This window comes from Alligator sinensis, unplaced genomic scaffold (genome assembly GCF_000455745.1).
Source record: "Alligator sinensis unplaced genomic scaffold, ASM45574v1 scaffold973_1, whole genome shotgun sequence".
NCBI lineage: Eukaryota > Metazoa > Chordata > Crocodylia > Alligatoridae > Alligator > Alligator sinensis.
The window spans coordinates 879,563-894,092 of record NW_005842622.1 but is presented as its reverse complement, the minus strand read 5'-3'; the positions used below and the strand labels follow the sequence as shown (position 1 = coordinate 894,092).

Genomic DNA, 14,530 nt, shown 5'->3' with positions numbered 1-14,530 from the left:
ACTCTTTCCTGCCTATGCAGGGGGTCGGACTCGATGATCTATTGAGGTCCCTTCCGGCCCTAACATCTATGAATCTATGAAAACCTGCCTAGAGATGTAATGTAGAACATGCTCCAGAGAGGAGTCCACTACAACCATTGCAATTCCACTGGGACTAAAAGATGGGTCAGAACTTAAGAGCAACAGTCGAGGGTTTAGCTTCCTCCAAATGCTACTCTTGGTCCAGCCTTTTTAAAACTAATTCTCGAAACCACTGCTAAAATAAGTAAATTAATAAGGCCAACACAACTTCTCATTTAAGTGTATGTGCACAATATAGTCTCCACTTATCTCAGATGAAGTGCTTCAACTTTGAAAATACCAGGGACCCTACAGCATTTAAACTAATATTAATGCCCAGCCATTTCCATGAGGTGGGTTCAGAAGGACAAATCCCTGCAGGCTGAAGTGGAAAAAAGCAGCTCCAAAGGGGTCAACAAGAATGACAGCAAGTTCTTCTACAATGCTGATCTCACAAAAGGGTTGGCTTTCCCAACCTGCAGCAGGGACTTTTACAGGAGTCAGTCTAGTCTACCAATCCTTTGCTTGGTTTGGTGATCTTATTGCAGCCCAGGAAACTATTTATGAGGGTAAAGCAAGCAGGATATGAGCCATGTCTTTGCCATAAATACGCTAATTAATAAACATCAGAGTAGATTCCAACAATTCAGAACCCGCAATGTCCCATAACATGAAAGGCCCTGTTTGGGCAGTAAATTGTTCTGACCCTTCCCTGGTTCTTATAGACAGATCCAGCTCTGTGGATTTTCACTGAAGGATTAGGACAAATGATTTTCCAGCCCTGGATGTTTCATACCTGTTTTACATTCTGACAGGCAGTAAATAACTTGTCATCCAGTGTTGTTACTGCTCTACAAATGGAAATTAGTCATCTTAAGCAATAGGTAAAAATCATAAAACAAATTATGTTTTGCCACAAGCATCCAGATTTAAAAAAATAGTTGTGTGTGGCAATCTGTGGAGCTTTCCATGTTAGTGAATTATTTCTGATGTGCTGACACATTCAATCAAGCATCAGTAACAACACAGGGGTGTGGGGGGGGAACAGACTGTATTCATTTCAGAGGATTAACAACTGCCTATAGCCTTTGTCCAATAGCCTTTGTCCCCTCCAGGGCCATCAAACTGAACAGCAAACAGGCCACAGTCCAGTCCTGATGAGCTCCAGAAGGGTCAGATGTGAAAGATCAGCACAAATCGTTAAGGCATCCAGATAATCCTTAAGGCTTCATTTCAATTCATTTTGTATCATGCCCACAAGTTTACTTCACCTCCCCAGGGAGTAATAACACCCATGAGAAATTAATGGCTGAATGACTACATACAAGAGTGCAGGGGCCTTTATATGTGGTTTTGCAGGAGCTACTATATAACAGTTGTTTCTTACTCTGCTTTGGGAGTGACCATACTGAGAAAAGACTTTGGCCTTGACCAGACCTCATTCTGTGGAGCCTTGGACACATTCAAAGTGTAACTTGCTTTATTTCTATACCCATGCTAGAATAAATGGGTCAAGCAGCAGGCTGGGCAATCCTGTCTCCCTTGAATCTCTGCCAAATACCAACACTCATTTCCTAGGGAGTAAGTCTTTTATCTCATAACTCTATCAGAGTCATAACTCTAATCAGAGCCAGAGGCAGATAGCAAGCACAATGTGGGTGTCACAGTGCCCTCATCACAAAATCCTTCAGAATGAAAGCGTGCATCGTGGCGTGAGCCTCCCAGAACAAAATTCTAGGCTGTCCTGGTCCCCGTTTCATGCACACACTCCACTAGTGCTGCGACTCCTGCTATAACATCATCATCAGTTCATTTAGCTCCCAGGATCAGCTTGGAATCTCAACCATATACACAAAAGCATAAGCTCTGCCTTAACACGTTTGAGTATCAATGGCATTTTTTTATATCCTGTCTTATCTTGTTTGAATACATTGCTGTCCAATCAAAAACCAGAACTAAAGATGCATAGTACAAACTGCTAAATCATTTCATACAGACCTTGCTACTAACTTTTAAAATGTGCATCTCCTGTAAAAATTCCATTGCATGAGATCAGTGTTGTATACTCCATTTAACTGTTAGTCTCCTGCTTTTTTATGAAAGCAGGGTGCATTTCCTGGTAAAGAAGCTTTTGTTCAGACTGAGGCTTCAGGAAAGGAGAACAGCCCCTCAGCAAAGTGGCCAACGTGATTTATGACTTCATTAGTTTGCAGTCTCACACACTTTTTCTCCAGTCATCTTCTTTTCTACGTAGTGTTAGGAACAACTTTCTTTGCCCTCACCTCCCAGAAATAACGTTTCCTCTCCCTCACAGTACTGATGGGCAGAGAGTAGATTGGAAGTGCAGCCACTCGCACCTGGCCTCCACATCACTCCTACGCTCATGAAGGAGTTAGGATGGGAAATGGTGGAAGAGTGGAGAGATGCAATGTGAAGCTTCAGTCCCCGATTCAATTCGGTGGAGATTCACCCCAATTCGGTAGCTGAATCTCCGAATCCGAATTGAATCAGAGGACCCTTTAATGTCTCTGAATCAAATTGGAACCCTCCAAATCGATTCGCAGATTCAGAAAGATTTGGACACAGAGACAGCTTTAAATGTTTTTTCTACATACCTCTAGGTAGCAGATGGCTTGTGAAGGCTGCAATGCTGGGGCGCATGGATTGTCCCACAGAAGCACAGGGGGTCCCCCAGCATGCTTGGCAGCAGACCCGGAAGCGGGCCAGAAGCAGTTCCAGTCCATTCCTGGTTCTGCTGGGGAGCGCACTGGGGGGCCCCTCTGCACACCCCCCCCAGCTCCCTGGTGGACCCAGAAGTACTTCTGGGTTCACTGCTGAGCACATGGAGCCCCCCATCCCATGTTCCTGTGGGCAACCCATGCGCCCCAAAATCGCAGCGTTCACGAGCCGTGTCTGCTACTACAAGGTATGTAGGAAAAACTTTTAAAACTGCAGCTATGTCCAAATCGCTGATTGTCCAAATCAGCATTGAAGCTTCAGATCGGATTTGGCTGAATCGAATCAGGGACAGTGATCTGAATCAACAAATCGAATCACTGTCCCTGATTCAGGCTGAATCCGAATCCAAATCGAATGGGGCCCACTTTACACGCCCCTACCATGTATGTATATACAAAGTAGAGAAGAACACAAACCTGGAATCACGTCAGCTCTGCTCCTGAAGGAACCAGAGAACTCAGACAGCTGGCACGGCCCCCTACCATGGCCTTGTTTCTACATACCTCTTGACTTTTACATACCACAAACTTGACTGCCTATTAGATATAAAAACCCGAATTTAAAATGCACTAAATCAAGTAAAATATTATGCATGATAAGCTCACCGTGCAGCATGGGAGAGCTGGTCCAGTTTGTTACAAACTATTTTTCTTCCTCTCAGAGCAAGTGAATCACCACTACAGGATGAAATTCAAGTAATGTAATTTTCAGTGCAATCCCAGCCCATTCCCCTCCCCCCGCCCTCTCTCTGGGCCTTCTTCTCCACCCCTTTCCTGTTTCTTTTTTAAGAATACTGCTTTTCTTTGTCTGACATAAGCTTCTCTGCTGTGCCACTGCTTAATAAAACATACCTACAAATTAGCTAAGAAATAAGGGCTTCCATTACAACAGAGAAGAACAAATTCTACAGAGATTTATCAGCTCTGAAACAAACTATGAAACTTGCCAACTTGTGTCACATACGTGCCATGTACAGATGTTTAGAAAGTGCTCGAGTTTTGGAGGCTGAAAGCAAAGCATTTAAATAAGCAAGTTCTGATGTGCAGAGAAGCTGAGCACTTACAGATCATTCTGACAGTGGCAGGAATCAGTGGTATTCATCTCACATTATTTTATTAAGGGAATCGCAACATTTGGTGTCCTGCTTATAACCCACACCTCCAGGAGACTTATTACAGAAGAATCTCAGCTTTCACTGATTAAAAAATACAAATGTGCCTGTTACATGGTTTTGGAGGAAGACAGAAGGAGCCAGCATTTTGTCTGGGCACTTCAGCAGGGGCAGGGCAGGATGTAAGGGAGAGACTGTGTTTCAACCTAGAGGAAAGAGGCACTTGGAAACTATGGTAGTAAGTGCCAATATGGAAGCTTGAGTACATGAGGATGAAGTGCTGGGTGCATTCCAGTGCTAAGGAGCTCAGATTTTGGCTTTTCATCTTATGTCCCCAAGATCCTCAATGGCAAGATTTCCTTTCAGGTTGCTGAAAGTAACAAAAGAGGGAAGGGCAGAAAGAGATGGGTGGGCCACATTATGTCTTGGCTATGCTACTGTGTATGACAGTATGTGAGATCAAAGAGCCCCTTGCTGCCCTGAAACCCCCACCAGCATCAAGGCAGTAATGTAAAAGGAAGACCAGCGTCTGTTGGAGTTAATACACTGAATTTAGATTTTAACTTAGTGACCAATGACAGAACACAGGTCCTTTTCCCAAGTTGATACAGCTATGTTTAAAACCTGCACCAATAGAAGTACTTTAATGTTTTCCTTTCAATGCAAAGTAATGCCGATTATCAGCGTTGGCAAATGAAATTCATGCAGTTGCTCATTCACTGGACTTGATTAGATCTCCCCAAAGATCTCAACAATCCTTGTTATTGCAGTTTTTTTCTACTTCAGTTATTATTTCCCCGCTTTCAGATATTAATATATTAACAGCAGATAATATATGTTAATATATTAACACTACACTCTCAAATGCATTCTAGATATGTTACAGGCCAAATTTGCAAGAGAGATGCTTCTTTCCTGCAGGAACAAATTGCTTCAGTAAATGAAGTTCAAGGTGTAAACTTGGATTCTGGCATTTCTTAGTTGCATCCACAATCAGGTTGATAGAATGGCTCATTTATTATACACCAATTAATCTGGTGGGTATAAAAATGAAGATGCAAAAACAAAGGCCCGGCCTCAACTCATTGGTAGGCTTACCCTCAGTGCATCTTTCCTTTAACTCCAAAGGCCAATGGGAGGCAAACTGCATCAACCAGGTATACCTGGTTTGCTGGCACTCTGGGAAATATTTACAGTAAATGAACATTTGATTGGATCATTTTACTTTTCTCTTTTTCTCCCAGTACAGCAGCAGAATCCTTCTCAGAATGGTCTTGGGGAAGAGCACACTGCTGACTCATATCCATCTTATTGTCCACTGTAATCCCCAGGTCCTTTTCTGCAGAGCTGCTGCCCAGCCAGACAGCCCCCCAGCCTGTACTGGTGCATGGGACTGTTCCCTCCTAAGTGCAGGACTTTGCACTCATCCTTGTTGAACCTCATGAGATTCCTTTTGGCCCAATCCTCCAATTTGTCAAGGTCACCCTGCATCCTAGTTCTACCTTCTAATGTATGTACTACACCCATCAGCTTGGCATCATCCACAACCTTGCTGAGGGTGCAATCCATCCCATCTTCCAAAACATTAATGAAGATGTTGAACAAAACTGGCTCCAGGACTGACCCCTGGGGCACTCCACTTGATACTGGCTACCAACTAGACATCGAAGCATTGATTACTACCTGTTGAGGCCGACAATCCAGCCAGCTTTCTATCCATCTTACAGTCCGCTCATCCAACCCATGCTTCCTCAGCTTGCTTGCAAGAATGCTGTGGGAGACCGTATCAAAAGCCTTGCTAAAGACAAGATATATCACGTCTGCTGTTTTCCACACATCCACAGAGCCATTTATTTCATTTTTGCATCACTGGGTGCATGCACACTAGATGCTGACTGTGCAGTAGCCAAAAAATACTGCATAGTAGTGCATCACACCAAGGACAGTGCTAATATGCTACTGTGCAGTATTAGGCTACTGCACAGTAGCGTCACCTAAAAAACGTTCACTGGTGTTATCCAAATTGGCACTATTGTGTAGTAACTCTGGTTACTGCGCATTTATTTAGTACTTGCTAATACAAGTACTAAAATGAGTGCACAGTAATGGAGTCGTGCCCACTGTCTCTACTGGTTGAAATGGGAACTGCTCAACTGAGCATCAAAAGTATTTTCCTGAAAAACGTTGAAGTCATTTTCACTTGGAAGGGATTAAAAGAAGCACAATTTTATGTTATTTTCAAAACAATAGGATACAGTTCAACAAAGACAAGTGCAAAGTGCTGCATCTAGGGAGAAGGAATCACCAACACATCTATAGGCTAGGGGATGACCTTCTCAGCAACACAGCAGCAGAAAGGGATCTTGGAGTCATAGTTGACTCCAAGCTGAATCTGAGCCGTCAATGTGACAAAAAAATCAGTAAAGCTAACTGCACTCTATCATGCATTAGCAGGTGCATCACGAACAGGTCCAGGGAGGTGATGCTTCCCCTCTATGCAGCATTGGTCAAGCCACAGTTGAAGTACTGCATCCAGTTCTGGCTGCCACACTTTAAGAGGGTTGTAGAGAACCTTGAGAGGGTCCAGACGAGGGTCACTCATATGGTTAGGGGCCTGCAGGTAAGCCCCTACGAGGAGAGATGGAGGGACCTGGATCTCTTCAGCCTTCACAAGAGAAGGCTGAGAGTGGATCTTGTAGCTGTTTACAAATTCAATCAGGGAGGAAGGAGAGGAGGGGAGCAAGAAATAAGAGATGCTGTTTACCAGGGCACCCCATTGGAATAACCAGGAACAGCCACAAACTGACAGAGACCAGATTTAGGTTGGACATCAGGAAGAACTTTATGGTGAGGGCTGCCAGAATCTGGAATGGGCTTCCAAGGGAGGTGGTGCTCTCCCCTACCCTGGAGGTCTTTGAGAGGAGACTGGACAAGCACCTGGCTGGGGTCATCTGACCCCAGCGCTCTTAACTGCCCAGGGCAGGAGGTCGGACTCAATGATCTATTGAGGTCCCTTCTGACCATAACAACTATGAAGTGCCATTAGCAGCAGGTAGAAATAATTTAACACTTCAGTGTTTTCTTTAAAACTTAGTATTAAAAATTAGATTAAAATGTCATTAATTTTTTGACAAAAATACAAACCTAATCAACTGCTCCTTGGAACAGCAATTTCTAGAGGACAAGTTCTTCTCAATTTAGTCCTCAGTTGCATGTGCACTACACATTATAATTGTTGGCAGCCAAATCTCTTAATTCACTAAAGCCATAGGACTTCTGGCTGTGCCCTAGCCAGGTGTGAGGCTTGTTGCTCTTTGCTTTGCCAGCTTGTTCCAACACCTTCTCCCTGGCCTTGTGCTTTCTGACAGTGACTCACCTCGAATTCCTTCCTCAAAGTTTTTCCTTTCTTTTTAAGTGACTGGGATGTTGGCAGTCAGGGTAGGTCATGTGGGTAGCAAGGACAAGGTCCAGAAGCTGAGGTCAGGAACCAAGTCATGAGGCAAGTGGAGTCCAGAGGCAAGCCAGGTCAGGAACCAATGCCAGGAGTGGAGAGATGAAGTCAGAAGCTAAGGTCAGAAGCTAGAGGCAGGATTGCAAAGAAGATCCAAGTAAGCTAAAGGCAGAGCAAGGCAGTCTGCTGTTTGGGCAGCATGCTGCTATCTGCTTTGAGCTTATAAGGTCTTGTACAAGCAGGGCCCTCTTTCTGTAGCTGAGGATGACTCAGCCTGCTCTCAGACTACTTCCAACTGGGACCTGGGTTTAAGTCTTCTCCAGTGGTGGTAGATTTATTATACTCTCCTTCCTGAGACATTCACAAACCTCCTTTTCTTCTACACTGGTCTCCTCCCGCCCCAGGGTACCCCATGGGTCTACATTCCCTGTACATTCACAGCAGTGATTCTCAACCATCATGCCACAACACCCTGAGATGCCTTGAGATCCTTTCAAGAGTACCTTGGGATGCCAAGCAATGTTAGCCCTGTTAGGCATGCACACAGGACAGCAATGTTAGCCCTGTTAGGCATGCACACAGCACTCACAGGAAAAACCCAGAATTTTCAAATAGGAATCCATACTGTCAAAAACATTCTGACCTGCTATGATCTTTCTGAGTTCTTCCAGACAGAAGAATTGCACTATCATTTTTCTGTAGTCAAAAATGAGAGAAAATGAAGCCCTGGCATTTTCCAAGGTGTGCCTTGAGTCTATAAAGGGGTGCCTTGAGTCCAAAAAGGTTGAGAACCACCGCTCTACAGCTTCCCCTGCTTAAGACATCTTTTACTCCTGCCAAGGTTTCTGCTTTACCCTATCCAACCATCCTTCTTCCCTCAATGCCACATCCCATCTTCTCCTCTTGCTGCTTTCGCTTTTCCTGGTCGCCTCTTCTCTCTTACAGGAGCCTCTGAAGTGAGGTAACTTCATAGGCAGTGAGATCATGAATACCCAGGAGATTTTCAAAACAATCTAGAAGATGTGGATGCATCTTCTATTACAGTAGTGCTTAAGCTATGGACCGCAGACCAGATCTGATCCCTGAAATGACTGGATATGGCCCACAGCACAGATCAGCAGCAACTAGCTCAGCCTCGCGTACTCCTTTTTCTGTCCTGTGCCATGCTGTGGATCCCCTTCACAGCCCTCCTTCCTCTCTCCCTCTCCTCTCCCTGGACCTACACCAGGTGCTATTTACTCTCTCACTCTCTTTCTCCTTCCCCTGTCCCTAAGCAGGTACTGCTTACCTAAGATAATCTCTCTCCCTTCCCTCTCCTCCCTTTTGTCAGAGGCTGTTTACCAGAGATAAAATAAACTCCTCTTCTCTCCTCTACTTCTTCCCTCCCTCTGACATTGGCAGCTATCCCCTCCCTGCATCTGTCTTCACCACCCCCGCCTTCCCAGAAGATAGTGGTGCCATACAAAGAGAGACTAAAACGGCTAGGACTCTTCTGTTTGAAAAGGAGAAGCCTGAGGGGGCTATGATAAGAGGTCTATAAAATCATGAAGGATGTGGACCAAGTGAACAGAGAAGTGTTGTTCACCAAGTCTCAGAATACTAGAACTAAGGGACACCTGCTGAAATTAGTACATGACAGGTTTAAAACAAACAAAAGAAAGTACTTTTTCAAGCAACATGTAGTTAACTTCTGAAACTGATTGACACAGGAGGTTGGGAAGGCAGACAGCATAGCCAGGTTCAAAAAGCAACTGGATGAATTTGTGGATGATAGCTCTATTAATGGCAACTGAACAGAATGGTTGGAGATAGTTCCTCTGGCATCTCTAAACTAATAACGGGGAATGCCAGGGAAGATACTGAATAGGGGATAGACCACCTCTAGAGATATCTGGTTTAATGCTCTCCCTCTATAGCATCCATTTCTTTCACTGTTGGATACAGAATACTGGGCTAGATGGACCATTGATCTGACCCAAAATGGCACTTCTGACATTCTTATGTTCTTAACAAAACAAAGAATAAAAATAATATTCCACTATCAAACTCCTACCAAAATAGTAGAGAGTTTTTAAAAGGAATCTTCAGTTCTTCTCTTGCTGGTGCTCACTTGCCTCATGCCGGGCCTATCACAAGTTACATGGAACAAATAGCTAATAAGTTCCTTTCTGATAAATTTGCTTTGGACACATCTTGTAGGCCTTTGATGTCTATGCCATGAGTCACATGTTGCTCTCAGTTATTCCCTGTTCACATTGATAACTCCACTGTTATCATTTGCTCCAGAATGACAAATAGGCAACTGAGGATAGTATAACCTCACAGCTGTGTTCTCACCTGACTCGCAGCAAAACCTGCAAAAAGTACACTGAGAAATTCTTCTTCCGGTATAAGGCAAGCTGTTCTCCTGTCCACATTGCAGGCCAGTGATGAAACCTCTGCTTGGGGTGGCTGTACAGGATCTATAAATGGGTACAAATTGAATAGGTCCCTCTTTTAAAAAAATATTTCAACTTCAGGTGGGAAACAATCATCCAGAGATTTCAAGGATAGGGTTCTCATGCTAAGAACCTGCTACATAAGGTGTTACAATGCTCAACTTTTAGGGAATCTGCTGCCTAATGGAATTCACAACCTAAAATTAAGGACCCAGAATGTGATTAAACTGTTATTAGATTAACAACAACACACCACATCAATCAACACGATCGCTGCTAGGGGCAGGGCAGTTAATATGCACTAGTTGCGCTTAATGTCTTATGAACTTTAAAACCATTGCAGAACTGCTGTACCAGGGATAAAGCTATCCAGCTATAAATATTCAGAAATCATTTGTTTCTATATTGAGAGCATGCAGAATATTTTATGCATCTCATATCAGGATTTGGAAAACACTAATAAAGATTTAATAATGGGCATCTCAAATCAGTGAGTAATGCCAGGAAACAATGAGAGTGGGTTCCGTTTTCAGACTATATCTTTTGCCCACCCAGAGAAGTGAAAGGGTGACAGAGATGTATGTCCTCTGAGGAGGGGCTGAGGTGTCCTGCCAGTGGTGGAACCAGGGCAGGGAGACTGAAGCAGATGCCCAGGGTGTTGACTGGGGGGTTGGGGGTGGGAGTGGGGACAGAAAAGAAACACCTGTTGCTGCAGCCATGCAACTGTACTGGTGGTGGCAGCAACCAGAAGTTGCCGCTGCCCCTTTGCATGGCAAGTTGTTCCAGGTGCCCAGCCATGTGATTAACAACTTTGTGTCTAGGTCAATGCTCACATTATCAAGACTGATTTTAGAAAGGTCCAGATACTTAATTTCATCTGCCTAAACCCATAGCTTAGATTGGCCAGAAGGCAGCCTTATGTGAGAGGCTAAAATTTCCCAGCTAGCAGGAAGTAGAGTCCTCAGCTACTTTTCAAGATTTACTTCTTTATATGCTCACTATGGGCTTCTACAGGCACATGGGGAGCCTGCTCCAACCTGCTAGAAATCAGCACATTGGAGCAGACTTGATTAATCAAGCGCAGAAACTCAAAGACAGAAATTGATGCGCTCCAGCAGCCTTCCACATCATATACATCAGTGTCCCCATGCTGAAAAAATGGTGGCAGGGCGCATTGAAAGCAAACACGTTTGATGAGCTTTAAGTCAAAGTGCCCCGCCACCATTTTTTCAGTGTGGGAATGCTGATACACGACAGGGGTGCTTTTAATTAGCATGGCTCACTAATTAAAGCGCCCAGTGCTGCCACGCCCCAGAGCACATGTAAAAATGCCCTATGATTTGCAGCTCAGACAGAAATTTTAGATGGAAGAGATTTACACTGGTTATTCCACAAATACAGATTAGGAAATGATTGGCTATGCTGCAGTACCCTGAAATACTGCAGAGAACGACCTGGAGGTTACAGTAGACCAGAAGCTGAATATGAGCCAACAGTATGCTCTTGTTGCAAAAACAGCCAGCAGCATACTGGGAGTGTCACTTGCAAATGGAAGGAAGTGATTCTTGCACTCTGTTTGGCAATGATGAGGCCTTACCTGGAGTACTGTGTCCAGTGGTGGGCCCCACACGTCAAGAAAGATGTGAACAGCTTAAACACATTAGTAACAGAGAGAGGTAGTTAGCCACGCTAGTCTAGAATTAGGCAGAAGGCAGGACAGGGTGGCACCTAATAGACTAACTCATTCAGAAAGGCATGAGCTTTCAGTGGCTACAGGCTACTTTGTCAGATGCTATAAATGGACTTGCAGAAAGCAGAGGTACTAAATAGAAAGAAATGAAGTCAGCGCCAACCTGCTACAATAACACACCATCCCATGACAAGGAAGTTGATGTCACCCAGAGCCCTGAGCTTAAACACCATGGGCAGATCATTAACGACGTTTACCCCCTCCTGTAAAATGATGACCACCTCTTGTGCGGTTGTGGGCAGCTAGATAAGCATTGACATAAATGTTTGTTCTTATGCTTTTGGCATATGGCAATAAAAGGTTAAATAATAGATGCGTCTGTTGCTTCTTTTCTGGCTGGGTGGTGATAATTAAGGGGACTGTAAAGGTACCTTAATTTTGCATCAAAGGGTTAATCATTAAGGGAATTGTAGCTGTCACTTAATTCTGTGTTTAGGCATGCAAAATAGGTCCCAATTGTAGGCAGGCTGTAGTCTGGTCTTTAAAAGCCAAATGGTCCCAATTTTTGGTACATATGCAGATGCTGTAGGCAATTAAAATATTTATTATGTATCCTGATCACTGTTAGAGCTATTTATCTTCCCCTGTCACAAGCAGAGCTGTGGTAACTTGACAATATGACTGGTCCTTTTTTATGTTGTTTACAGTAAAAACAAACTGGCCAAACTAACCAACCAGATAGGATGGACCCAAAGAACCACCCTTCTGGCTCACAGCAGAAGTCCATGAACCAGCCCAGAAATCTGGAACCAGCTAAAGCAAATAAGTTCAGAATAATTCCCTCTGCTGGGGATTTACCATAGCCTGCTAATGTTGTCTTCATCCAGTTTGCTGCTGCATGGCCTTCAGTTGCCAGCTTCTAAGAGGTGCACTGCCACCAATCAACCAAGATAAGGAAAGTCCAAGAATAACAGATCCCATCATGACCCTCAGTAAAACCTATTCTTAGTCAAGAATGAAAACAATTAGATTTTAACAAAAACCCTACAGTTGATTTTGCACTTGATTACCAAATCTGGGGCTGCTAACTTCCAGGCAGATGAGGCCGAGAGGTAAAACAAGGCAGTTTTGCGTCCTGGGGAGGGGCAACACTTAGGGCAGTACTAGCTGCTGTGGTGCTGTTGGTGGCAGTGGCTATTTTTGCACTCCTCCTTCCCCCCAACATCTCCACAAAAGCAGTATCTGGGGCTATTGCCCAGGTCATACATGCACCCTTAATTAAGCTACTGGTGAAGCCCATTTTCTCCACTGAATAGCTCCCATGAAGTCACAAACATGCCACCCACTTTTGCCCATCTACAACTACATAGCAAGTTTAGTTTAGCACTGTTTGTGAACGTGGGGCACAACAAAACTTTGGATGGCGCAGCCTGGGGCACTCTTCAGGTATGGAAGTACTAATGCTTGAAGCCCTTTCAAAAGAGGAACCTTTCAAGAGGGGACCAGTGGTTAGTATGTTGTAATTATTATGTATGAAGAAGCAGAAATGAATCAAATGTTGCAAAACATGCTCCAACTTTAATATTCCTTCACTGAGGGTTCAAGTTGTAACAGTTCTGCTACATTTGAATTGTTCTCAGCTCCTTCACACATAACAATTAGAATACACCAGCTATTGTATTTTTGACACATTCCCCTTTTAAAAGGGCTCCAAGAGTTCCTGTATGGGACTCCTGGGCTCTCGGCAAATTAGACCTATTTGCAGATACAAACAAACTCTCCATTCTCCCACTTCACCTACAGGGGGAACCAAAGAACTTGTTTCAACAAAACAGTAGCCTAAAAGCTTACACCAAACTATCTATTTACCTATTTGATCAAAAAGTCCTGTTTTGAGTAAAAAAAAGAATTAAATGAAACAATTCCATTAAGAACCCAACAAAACATTTTGATCTTTCAAATAAATATTTTAAGTGAATGCTTTCATCTCATTTCAAATTGAAAGTTTTGTCTGGGCTCTCGTTTTCAAACTTTTTTTTTTTTTTTTAAGAATAGCCCTATGAAATTAAATGGCAGCTTTTTAATTTTGGATCAAGCATTTTTCATTAAAAAAATTGAAAAGCTTGTCAAATTGTTTTCACAAAAAAATCACCAGAACTGCACTTTGATAAAAAAAATACTAGATCCTAATAAAGACTGCAGGCAAGTTGGAGCAAGCTGAAGTTGGCTTTGGTTTCTCTACTGCTGCCTGGTTAAACAGGCTGAGCAAAGATCAGTAATTGAAGCTCAGTTCCTGTCTGAAATCCCACTGGTGTGGGTTTTCCAAGGGAGGTCGCTGGTCCCTAGACAGGTGACAGAGACCTAGCAGCACAGCTCTGTGCCCAAGGCAGCCTCTTGGTGCCCAGGGTTGTGCCAGCTCTTTCCATGTGAACTGTGCCGCCACCGCAGCAATGGCTGCTTTTGCATTGCTCCCCCTGCAACAAAGACAGCTCCTGGGGCTGCTGCCTCAGTTGCGCCCTTCCCCAGTTATATTACCGGCAGTTGGCAATGGCCTGCTCACACATTTTTCAAGAGTGTGACATGCAAGATTCCCAAAATATAAATGCAGGAAACGAGCACACAGAATCAGAATCCCAGCAACCATCGCTATAAGCAGGGGTTATCATAGTATCATAGTAGCTAGGGTCAGGAGGGACCTGAACAGATCATCTAGCCTGCCCCCTGCCACAGGCAGGAACAAATGCTGGATTCACAAGACCCCAGACAGGTGATCGTCCAACCTCCTCTTGAATTTGCCCAAGGTAGGGGTGAGGACTTCCCTGGGAAGTTGGTTCCAGATTTTGGCCACCCTAACTGTAAAATATTGCCTTCTGATCTCCAACCTAAACCTATTCTCCATCAGCTTATTACCATTGTTCCTCGTCACCCCAGGTGGTGCTGGGGAGAAAAGAGCTCTGCCTATTTGCTGTTGATCCCCCTTGGTGAGCTTGTAGGCAGCCACCAGGTCCCCCCTCAGCCTCCTCTTGCTGAGGCTGAACAGG

General features: G+C 44.1%; 1 protein-coding gene across 1 annotated transcript in view; it reads right to left on the bottom strand.

Annotated features, from left to right (window-relative positions):
* Nucleotides 1-14,530, bottom strand: part of LOC102387626 (NACHT, LRR and PYD domains-containing protein 3-like) — a 49,871-nt gene that overhangs the window by 25,689 nt on the left and 9,652 nt on the right. The window contains exon 2 of the mRNA XM_025215116.1: nt 9,699-9,823. Within this exon, the coding sequence (XP_025070901.1) occupies nt 9,699-9,823 (125 nt within the window). The remainder of the gene's footprint in view (nt 1-9,698; nt 9,824-14,530) is intronic.